The 10,970-nt window shown below is 40.6% G+C and overlaps 2 protein-coding genes across 4 annotated transcripts; one reads left to right on the forward strand and one right to left on the reverse strand.

Moving 5' to 3' along the window:
- Positions 1-10: 10 nt before the first annotated feature.
- LOC134009052 (zinc finger protein 501-like) lies at positions 11-4,059 on the forward strand. 2 transcript variants are annotated; one of them, XM_062448726.1, is made up of 3 exons: positions 11-359; positions 1,123-1,458; positions 2,006-4,059. In XM_062448726.1, exons 1-3 carry the CDS (start codon positions 167-169, stop codon positions 3,313-3,315), a joined length of 1,839 nt encoding a protein of 612 aa, XP_062304710.1. In that variant the 5' UTR covers positions 11-166; the 3' UTR covers positions 3,316-4,059. The 2 variants fall into 2 exon arrangements, with proteins under 2 accessions (XP_062304710.1, XP_062304711.1); XM_062448727.1 differs by lacking the exon at positions 1,123-1,458 and having other exon boundaries at positions 2,006-4,058.
- A 970-nt stretch (positions 4,060-5,029) lies between these two features.
- LOC134009063 (zinc finger protein 252-like) lies at positions 5,030-8,078 on the reverse strand. Of its 2 annotated transcripts, none has more exons than XM_062448750.1 (3): positions 7,781-8,078; positions 6,691-7,026; positions 5,030-6,514 (listed from the first exon to the last, which is right to left on the reverse strand). In XM_062448750.1, exons 1-3 carry the CDS (start codon positions 7,959-7,961, stop codon positions 5,523-5,525), a joined length of 1,509 nt encoding a protein of 502 aa, XP_062304734.1. In that variant the 5' UTR covers positions 7,962-8,078; the 3' UTR covers positions 5,030-5,522. The 2 variants fall into 2 exon arrangements, with proteins under 2 accessions (XP_062304734.1, XP_062304733.1); XM_062448749.1 differs by having other exon boundaries at positions 6,691-7,029.
- Positions 8,079-10,970: the final 2,892 nt, after the last annotated feature.

Consider the following 10,970-nt stretch of genomic DNA (forward strand, 5'->3'; position numbering starts at 1 on the left):
ATCATTTTTTAAGGCACTGCTGGTCAAGTCACGTGATTCATCGTCACATTCGGAGCTGCCTCTAGCGGAGCGCCGCCATGTTTGTCTGCAGCTGTGTTTCTGGCGAGGAGAACCAGGAGCTAATAGCCAACGTTGTTGTGCAAAGTATAATTTCTCCACAGCCAACATGTCTAAACTAAATGTGCTTAAAGAATTTATCAGGGATATATTAGCAATGGCAGCTTTGGAGATTTTCGGAGTCGTTGAAAAAACGCTTGCTGAGTACAACGAAGAAATCTCTCGCTCCGAGGAGGAGAGGAAGCGGCTACAACGGCTGTTAGACGTTGTTACTCAACCAAAGATTAAGCTACTCCGAACAGGTTTGATATGTTATAATCTGCGGTGTCAAAGACAGAGTAATCGCTTTAGTGTTGCTTTCTGACCAGGGTTAGTCTTTATAATGAAATACCTGCAAAGAGTTAGCTAAGCCAAATGCATTAGCCTACTTATTCTTGGAAGCACATCGTGAAAGAAAGAACGTTTTCTGTTTCGTAAACAACAGGATCTCGTAAATTCATGGGGTGTCCTGTAAACAAAGAAGTCTACTTTGCAGGAGTGACCTCCGTTTTGGTAACCTTGCCCGACAGCTGGATTGGCGAGAATACGACCACTCGAGAATCCATGTGGCCAAATTCCAAGCAATTTGTTTATTCTCAAACCACAGTGGTTAGGACCAATCAGCGATCAGGAACGATTGGTAGCGTGGGTTGAAGTTAGCCTGCTACAGATGGTGATAGACAGATGGTTCATCCAATCACCAGCCAAGTATTTTGGCACTGCCAAGTGCCTGCCCTTTCCAAACTGTTCCCAAGGATATACAACTTGAATATAAACTTGATTTTCACTGTTGATGTCCATCTGGAGGAAAGAGAACATGTTTAACATACAAACCATGCCAGATTCTACAGATAGACCTACATTGTTTAATTTCAACTGGTCAAATTTTTTTTTGTAGCCAGACATATTAGACTGCCATTTATTTTGGCATGACTGAACTGTTTTAGTGACAAAATGATAACTGACCAACCAAACTGTCCCTACAGCGGCTACATCTAACTGTTGTCTTGCCTCTTCTTCCCCCAGAAGTGCAGCAGCTCTCTCTCCCGGAGCCCCCACAGATTAAAGAGGAACAGGAGCTGTGGACCAGTCAGGAGGAAGGGCAGCTCCAAGGACTGCAGTCTGAAACTACAGACTCCATATTCACCCAGGAATCAGAGTTTTCAAATTTGAAAATGTCCAAATTACATATGATGAGAGAATTTTTCAGTGAGAGATTATCAACAGCAGTTACTGAAATTTTTGGATCCATTGAAATAACTTTTGCTGAGTACAAAGAAGAAATCTCTTGTTCCAAGGAGGAGAGTAAGCGGCGGTTGATGAACGTTGTTACTCAACCAAAGATAAAGTTATACAAAACAGGTTTGATATTCATACATTCATGGTATAATCTGCTGTGTGTAGAATCGTTATGTCATGTAGGAGGGGGGAAGCTAAATTGGAAAGGTGTGGTTGGTGCTGTTGCATCATGACATGGTCCACAGCATTATATTTCATTATAATTTTAGTCGACAGTCTTCCTTGTTGACAATGTTAGTCATCCTATCGAGTGACGTTGGAGGGATTGTCAGGAGCATGTTTCTCTTCAGAGGGTTTTAGCTGTCAGTTCTCCAGAAGATGGTGCACATTCAATGAAATAATACAACTAATAGAATGTGGTCTATCAACCAGACTGTCCTTTACGAATGCTACATCTGTTTTCTTGCCTCTCCTGTCACTTGTACCACACTAAAGGTCGAGCTCTCAACTAGTATAAAGTATTTGTGTCTATGTTGTGTAATATGGTAAGTCCGGTTTTGTCTTAATTAATTGGTCATGTTTTTCTACCAAACATACAGGTTTTGTTGAGTGAGTTGGGTAACAGATGAATGAAGATTACAATTTATTTCCTTTCTCTTCTGTCTCCCAGAAGTGCAGCAGCTCTCTCTCCCGGAGCCCCCACAGATTAAAGAGGAACAGGAGCTGTGGACCAGTCAGGAGGAAGAGCAGCTCCAAGGACTGCAGTCTGAAACTACAGACTCCATGTTCACTTCTCTCAGTGTGGAACATGACTGTGATCAGGAGGGCTCCTCTGAATGTTCACATGTTGACCAGACTGTTAAAGTGGAGAACAGAGAAGGAGACTCTCTACCCATCAACAAAACTGAGGAGCAAATCAAAACAGAGCCTCATGTACAAGACTATGCAGCACCAGAACCAGGCAGTGACTCTCAGCCCCTCTCTGTTGTAGCTCCAGACTGTCCTGCAGCTCAGAGTTTGGAGGAACATGGAGGAGTGATGCCCTTGCGAGAGACGATCAATTCAACAATAACACAAGTACATTCAGCTGTGCCAGGTGGAAAGATGCCACAGGGAAGTCCCACAGGAGTGAAAGTACATCAGTGTCAAGAATGTAGTAAGACATTTAGTCTTGAGTCAAATCTTCTTAATCATATGAAGACACACACAGGACAGAAACCATGTCAGTGTCAAGAATGTAACAAAACATTTAGTCGTAAGTCACATTTGGTTGCGCATATGAGGATACACACAGGAGATAAACCTTATCAGTGTCAACAGTGTAGCAAACTCTTTACTTTTAAGACTAATCTTGTTGAACACATGAGGAGACACACCGGAGAAAAACCTTATCAGTGTCCACATTGTAGCAAATGTTTTGCTCAAAAGGGTGGTCTGATTGAACACATAAGGACACACACAGGAGAGAAACCATTTCAGTGTCAAGAATGTAACAACAGTTTCAGCCGCAAAGATAGTTTGGTTGCGCATATGAGAACACATACAGGAGTGAAACCGTATCAATGTCAGGAATGTAGCAAACTCTTTACATACAAGGTAAACCTGGTTCAACACTTGAGGACACACACAGGAGAAAAACCTTATCAGTGTCAACAATGTACCAAAGTCTTTGCTCAAAATGGTAGTCTGGTTAAACATATGAGGACTCACACAGGAGAGAAACCATTTCAGTGTCAAGAATGTAACAACGCTTTTAGTCATAAAGCTACTTTGGTTGATCATATGAGGACTCACACAGGAGAGAAACCATATCAGTGTCTAGCATGTAACAAGAGATTTAGCCAGAACAATCAATTGGTGTCTCATATAAGAACACATACGGGGGAGAAACCGTATCAGTGTCAACAGTGCAGCAAACAGTTTGCTCATAAGAGTCGTCTGGATGGACACATGAGGACACACTCAGGAGAGAAATCGTAACAGTGTCAACAATATTGCACTTGGTCGTGAATTTAATTTGTCAGTGCACATGACACAGTGTGAAGAATGGAACAAGACTTTAGTTAACTTGTCCTTGTTAGCTTGTCCTTGTTAGCTTGAGAGCAATGGCTGTAAGTTGTTTTTATTCTTCACATATCAAATGCTAATGAGTATTTTAGTTGTGTACGATTCATAAACATAGAATACTTTAAAGATACATTTAAGTCTCTCGTTGTGAACATAGTTAGCATATATGTAGCATCATAGCTTAATGCTTTTACTTGTTTCATAGCCAGTTTGATGTTATAGACAGCAGCATGTTGGTTATGGTAAACCTGCAGTTAGTAGGCTTAATCACTATTTATTTTTCGCTGTTTTTTTACACTGATTCATTTATAGATTCACATGCTTCTTGCTGGACAACTTTTTTAATGCTCATTATCTTATTAGAACTAGTAGGCTTGTCTTATAGTATAATGGTGCAGCTATTTTTATCAAACAGTCAATTACACAAATTGAACATTCAACAATCAATCAGATCTATTCCATGTAAATGCAAGTGTACATGTGCATATCTAACACAAATAAATCAATTATTCATGAAAGGAGTCTTGTGAGCATCCAACATGCTAGTGATGTTACCTTAATTATTTTACTTATAAACCTTCTGTCATTTGTCAAAATAGCTTATATGGTACAGCATAAAACCATAGCTCACCTGCAGACGGCAGTGTTTGAATATAACATGCCAGATCCCACACAGAGAGGGCAGGCTGTAGAGGTGAGCTAGCCTGAACACACACAGGGCAGGCTGTAGAGGTGAGCTAGCCTGAACACACACAGGGCAGGCTGTAGAGGTGAGCTAGCCTGAACACACACAGGGCAGGCTGTAGAGGTGAGCTAGCCTGAACACACACAGGGCAGGCTGTAGAGGTGAGCTAGCCTGAACACACACAGGGCAGGCTGTAGAGGTGAGCTAGCCTGAAGACACACAGGGCAGGCTGTAGAGGTGAGCTAGCCTGAACACACACAGGGCAGGCTGTAGAGGTGAGCTAGCCTGAACACACACAGGGCAGGCTGTAGAGGTGAGCTAGCCTGAAGACACACAGGGCAGGCTGTAGAGGTGAGCTAGCCTGAAGACACACAGGGCAGGCTGTAGAGGTGAGCTAGCCTGAAGACACACAGGGCAGGCTGTAGAGGTGAGCTAGCCTGAACACACACAGGGCAGGCTGTAGAGGTGAGCTAGCCTGAACACACACAGGGCAAGCTGTAGAGGTGAGCTAGCCTGAACACACACAGGGCAGGCTGTAGAGGTGAGCTAGCCTGAAGACACACAGGGCAGGCTGTAGAGGTGAGCTAGCCTGAAGACACACAGGGCAGGCTGTAGAGGTGAGCTAGCCTGAACACACACAGGGCAGGCTGTAGAGGTGAGCTAGCCTGAACACACACAGGGCAGGCTGTAGAGGTGAGCTAGCCTGAAGACACACAGGGCAGGCTGTAGAGGTGAGCTAGCCTGAAGACACACAGGGCAGGCTGTAGAGGTGAGCTAGCCTGAAGACACACAGGGCAGGCTGTAGAGGTGAGCTAGCCTGAAGACACTGTGTTGGACTCCCGTCTGTGTCAGTAGATTAAGTATAGTGTGTTAGTGGCTGCCAAGGGAATTCCTTATCCACATGAAGTAGATGGAGTGAATAGATTGACGCAAGTCTTTAAATCAGGTTCAGAACAGTTTATTTGAGACACAAATTAGCCCAAATAATAAACATAAATTAAATCGAAACACAAATAAATATTGTCGCTGTGCTGGTTACGTTTGTGATAATGTTGACAGGTTAATTGAAAAGGCAAAAATATATATCAGTAGTCGTCTTCGGTAAAGGAATTGGGAACCCTGATAAATGACACAAGCTAGTTATGAACTATAATCCATAACACAAACAGCGAATGGCGTTAACGGGCACTAACTCCAGTTTCAGTCCGACTCCAAATTCAGTGATCGCTGAAATCCCAAACAAGCCTGGGATCTGTTCAATGCTGCTTGGATTTAGTTTCATTTTTGAAACCAAGTCAAACTTTAACAAGATTTTTGACAGTTTCATCTCTGTGTGTGTCATTGCCAAAACTACACATGTTTTACACGTTGTTGACACCAACCCTATTTTTATGTTCACATATGACCAATAAGATTTGACTTGTAACTATAGCTGTTACTGCACTCCTGTCCCTGATCTGGGTGAGCTCCTGTGTATACTCATGTGTTTACCCAGAGTAGATTTCTGGCTAAATCTCCTGTTACATTGTTGACACGGATACGGTTTCTCTCCTGTGTGTGTCCTTATGTGTTTAACCAGACTACCATGTTGAGCAAAGAATTGTTTACATTCCTGACACTGGTAAGGTTTCTCTCCTGTGTGTTTCCTCATGTGTTCAACCATATGATCCTTCCGGCTAAATCTGTTCTCGCAATGCTGACATTGATAAGATTTCTCTCCTGAGTGTGTCCTCATATGTTTAACCAGACTACTATTTTGAGTAAAGCATTTTTTACATTCTTGACACTGGTAAGGTTTCTCTCCGGTGTGTGTTCTTGTGTGTTCCACCAGTTGCAGTTTGGAAGTAAAGGCTTTCTTACATTCCTGACATGGATACAATTTCTCTCTTGTGTGAGTCCTCATATGTCTAGCCAGTGTACCACTTTTAGAAAAGAGTTTACTACATTCTTGACACTTATGTACTTTCACTCCTGTGGTACTTGCCTGTGTCATCGTTCCCCCTGGCACAGCTGAATGTACTTGTGTTACTGTTGAATTGATCGTCTCTCGCAAGGGCAGCACTCCTCCATGTTCCTCCTCCTCCAAACTCTGAGCTGCAGGACAGTCTGGAGCTACAACAGAGAGGGGCTGAGAGTCACTGCCTGGTTCTGCAGAGTCTTGTACATGAGGCTCTGCTTTGATTTGCTCCTCAGTTGTGTTGGTGGGTAGAGAGTCTCCTTCTCTGTCCTCCACTTTAACAGTCTGGTCAACATGTGAACATTCAGAGGAGCCCTCCTGATCAGAATCACGTTTCACACCGAGAGAAGTGAATATGGAGTCTGTAGTTTCAGACTTCAGTCCTTGGAGCTGCTCTTCCTCCTGACTGGTCCACAGCTCCTGTTTCTCTTTAATCTGTGGGGGCTCCGGGAGAGAGAGCTGCTTCACTTCTGGGGGAAGAAGAGGCAAGACAACAGACATCAGACAATTCTTTGGATGAAGCATGGACAGGGAAGCAGAAAGGAGAGATGAGTTTGGGGCCCTGTGCCCTGTGGGGGTTTATGTCTAGCAAGTCTCCTGGACTCGACACACAACAGGTTATAACATGAAAGTATTAATATCGAACCTGTTCGGTGTAGCTTGATCTCAGGTTGAGCCACTATGTCAAACAGCCGTTGTATCGGCACGCTCTCCTCCTTGAAATGAGAGATCTCTTCTTTGTACTCAGTAAATGTTATTTCAACGGCCCCGAAAATCTCTGAAGCTGCCGTTGTTAGTCGTTCACTAAAAAATTCTCTTATCATATGTAATTTGGACATTTTCAAATTTGAAAACTCTGGCTCCCTGGTGAGTATGAAGTCTGTAGTTTCAGACTTCAGTCCTTGCAGCTCTTCCTCCTGACTGGTCCACAGCTCCTGTTCCTCTTTAATCTGTGGGGGCTCCAGGAGAGAGAGCTGCTGCACTTCTGGGGACAGAAGAGCAGTGTTTCCCATGAATTACCTAAACGTTGGCAACCCACAAAAGTCTAATTTGTCCCCCCATAGTGTCATAATGAACCGAAAATACTTGGACACTTCATAATAACATAAAAGATCTGTAACTAAGCTAAGAAAGTAGCATCGATTGAATGTTGAGCTGAAACCCACAATCGCGAACTGACTGACAGGGAAAGCGTCACGAACCGTAACCTAGCAACAAGCAAACCTTTGTATCTCGCACACGGGGGACAGGAGAAACGGAGGATACATTTATTGAATTATGGAAACGGTAAGAGTGCTTGTTAAATGTATCGTGTAGGAAGTGCCACAACAGAACTGACAGTGAACAAAGTCGGGCAGAAATGTATTTGGATTGGGATGTAGGTTAGCTAAAATGGCTAGAGCTAGCTCAGGGTAACATAAAGCAGTGTCAAATGTGTAGCTACTATAGGGTAACTGTTTCGTGTGGTAGAGACAAATAAATTAATGTTTTAGTAAAGCTTGTATCTGCTTATTGTGATGTTGTCCTAGTGAATCTTGACAATCGCGCGTTCTTACTATAAAATGTTTAAAATCTTCTCATGTAAACAATTCTGTTTTCAGGTGTGTAAGCTAATTACACCAACACTGGGACAGAAAGCTACACAAAAGCGATCACTGTTCTGGTGAGGCTACTTCATATCAAACGGAACGATTCTAGACAAAGCAGGTTATAACATAAAAGTATAGATAACGAACCTGCAATATTGGGTTGAGTAACAACGTTCAACAGCTGTTGTAGCCGCTTCCTCTCCTCCTCGGAACGAGAGATTTCTTCGTTGTACTCAATAAGCGTTTTTTCAACCACTCCGAATATCTCTAAAGCTGCCGTTGATAATATCTCACTGATAAATTCTCTAAACACATACAGTTTCGCCATTTTGGCGGTGGAAAACTGATCATTTACACAACAACGTTAGCTATTAGCTCCTTATTCTCCTCGCCCCGAAATGACAGACGAAACACAGCTGCAGACAAAATGGCGGACTTCCGCAAGAGGCAGCTCCGACCATAGATGTCAAAGGCAAAGACGTCAACTTCTGGAGATCTCAGTGGGGTAATGATGTGTGGCTCTTCTGAAACATTGGTTTAATAATGGCATTGTGTTAGTAGATCAGTTATTTAATGAAGATGGTTTACTTTACACTTATGAAGAGTTTCTGGCACATTATAAGATTCCTGTAACACCAGGGGATTATGCTAAAGTTTTTGGTGTAATATCTTCGAAAGTGTATATGTTGTTTAGACAGGGGGAAAAAATAGACATTCAACACTGGTCCCCACCTAGTCAACTCTTATGTAGGTAATATTTGTTTCTCTTTAACTCACGTAATAAATCCATAAGAGAGTTACTTAAAAGGGAATCTGTATCTTTGCCTTATATTTATTCGTATTGGAATCGTTTAACAGACAATATTATTTGGAAAAAAGGTTTGGCTTGTACCTAATAAATATCTAATTACGAACAAAGTTAAGGAAGTATCTTTTAAAATTATACACAGGATTTACCCAGTGAAACATTATTTTCTTAAATTTAAAATGGACATTGATTATATGTGTACCTTTTGTGACAGTTACCCTGAAACTGTGGTTCATTTGTTTTGGCACTGCCCGTTTGTGAAAACATTTTGGCAAAATGTTTGTGATTTTATTACAGTACATATTGATGACCAATTTCTTTTGATGTGGAAACACTTAGTATTTGGTCTCTTAGAGGACTGTAGAGACAATCGTAATCAGGTTTATTTGATCAATTGTATTATACTAATGGCAAAGTTCTATATTCACAAATGTAAGTTTTCATGTAAAAAGCCTTGTTTTATTCCGTTTAAGAAAGAAATTGAGCATTATTTTATTTCAATAAGATTCTCAATGAAGCAAAAAGCAGTGAAAACTTTGAGGACCTGTAAACTTTTCAATATTTTTATTTAATTCTACATCAAGCACCCCCTAATGTGCGATTGTTGTTATATCTTTGTAATATGTGTAATAATTTTCTGTTAATAAAAAAAGAGAATATAGGTAAATATTTTTTTTTTTTAAAGATGTTTGTCTCAAGTTATTACTATAAAGAATAACTTCAATGGAAGTATTTTGAACTCCCACTGTGACCCTTCTGGTCATTTTGTTTGTCTTGTTATCAACTGTAACAACATTATCATTATTATTTCCAACATTTATGGTTACAATTACAAACTTGAAAATGATCACTTACTGGAATCTTTAGGAAAGCGTATTCTCCACTGGCTAGCCAAGTTCCCGAATGTGTTAATTATTGTAGGAGGGGACGTCAATATTTTTATGATTTTTTTTATTGATAGATGGCCTCCGGGACAGTCTACTTCTATGAATACGAGTTTGAGGCAGTTTATGGATAGGTTTGATATGATAGATATTTGGAGAGTAAAGTTTCCTTCTGACAAGTCTTTCTCATGGAGTAATAAGGCTTGCTCCAGACAATCACGCATAGATTTTTGGCTGGTGTCTAGTTGCTTTGATAAAAAAAGTCAATTCAATTTGGAATTCCATCCCTCATTAAATCTTCTCCCGTTTTGGTGGCCTATAATATTGATAAGATTCCTGTAAAACTGTCTGCTTTTCATAGACATTCTTGGCGTGGTCATTAATATATAAACATAATTTCTCCCCTCATAGGCATTTCATCTGGAACAATAGGGACAGACAGGGATAGTCAGCTTTTTAATGCAGAAGGTTTGTTGCTCAATTATGAGGAATTTTTATCTCTATACAATATCCCGGTAACACCTAGAGAGTTTGCCATAGTCTTTGATGCTATTCCATCTGGAACTCTCCTGCTATTTAGAGGTGTAGCCAGACCTCACCTTCTTGACCTACCATCGCTTAATCCTGTTGACTCTCCAATAGGGAAAATATGTTTCTCCTTGCTCCCTCGGAACAATAGATCTGTACGTGTTTTATTTCAGCGAGATAATGTATCTGTTCCTTATGTCACAAGTTACTGGAATACATTGGTCGCTAATATCTGTTGGAAAAAAGTCTGGTTATTGCCACACAAGTGCTTGTTAACAAGGTTAAAGAGGTCTCTTTCAGAATGATCCATAAGTATTACCCTGCAAATCATTACATGAAAAAACTCAAGAGACATCAACGTTGATTGTACATTTTGTGTTGAGCATCCAGACACAGTTTCTCATTTATTCTGGCACTGTATGTATGTAAAACGTTTGTGGAAGGATATTCACAGTTTTATAATTGTTAATATTCTTGATGACTTTAGTTTTTTGTGGGAGAATGTGCTGCTCGGTTTCCTTAACCATAGTAAAGATAGAGAGAAACAATTTTACCTTATAAATCTAATTGTGCTGATGACCAAATTTCATATTCATAAGTGTAAATTCACAAATAAAAAGCCACTCTTTTGTAGGGGTGTAACAATATATCGTGGAACAATATATCGCAATACAACATTTTTACAATATGTATCGTAGAGTTATGGCAATATTTTTACAATATGACGTCCGTTTGATCCTATTGGTTGAGCTACCAGTGCGTGACCTACTCTGCACCTGCGCCATGCGTGCATTTATTGCATTTACAGAAATGAACTGAGTTAACTAAATTGTATGTACAACAAAGAACATTCTTGAAAATGTTTAAATGTTTTGGAAATAAATCTGTTAATTGAATTCCAGTTTCATTTAAAATGTTGTTCGAAATATCGTGATACGTATTGTATCGTACACCCAGTATCGTGATACGTATTGTATTGTGAGCTGAGTGTATCGTTACACCCCTACTCTTTTGTGTTTCCTATAGAGAATTTGAGCAGTACATTAAGACCATTTTACACTCTTCTAATAAGAAATCTGTTAAAACTGTAGATTTATGTGCATCCTTTAATGTATTT

This window comes from Osmerus eperlanus, chromosome 22 (assembly GCF_963692335.1).
Source record: "Osmerus eperlanus chromosome 22, fOsmEpe2.1, whole genome shotgun sequence".
Lineage (NCBI taxonomy): Eukaryota > Metazoa > Chordata > Actinopteri > Osmeriformes > Osmeridae > Osmerus > Osmerus eperlanus.

Excerpts from the sequence above, each read along its gene's own strand:
- LOC134009052 (XM_062448726.1), top strand. The coding sequence starts at position 167 with ATGTCTAAACTAAATGTGCTTAAAGAATTTATCAGGGATATATTAGCA. Across the intron at positions 360-1,122 it reads GATTAAGCTACTCCGAACAG|AAGTGCAGCAGCTCTCTCTC; the intron begins GTTTGATATGTT and ends TTCTTCCCCCAG. Across the intron at positions 1,459-2,005 it reads GATAAAGTTATACAAAACAG|AAGTGCAGCAGCTCTCTCTC; the intron begins GTTTGATATTCA and ends TCTGTCTCCCAG.
- LOC134009063 (XM_062448749.1), bottom strand. The coding sequence starts at position 7,961 with ATGGCGAAACTGTATGTGTTTAGAGAATTTATCAGTGAGATATTATCA. Across the intron at positions 7,030-7,780 it reads TACTCAACCCAATATTGCAG|AAGTGCAGCAGCTCTCTCTC; the intron begins GTTCGTTATCTA and ends TTCTGTCCCCAG. Across the intron at positions 6,515-6,690 it reads GATCAAGCTACACCGAACAG|AAGTGAAGCAGCTCTCTCTC; the intron begins GTTCGATATTAA and ends TTCTTCCCCCAG.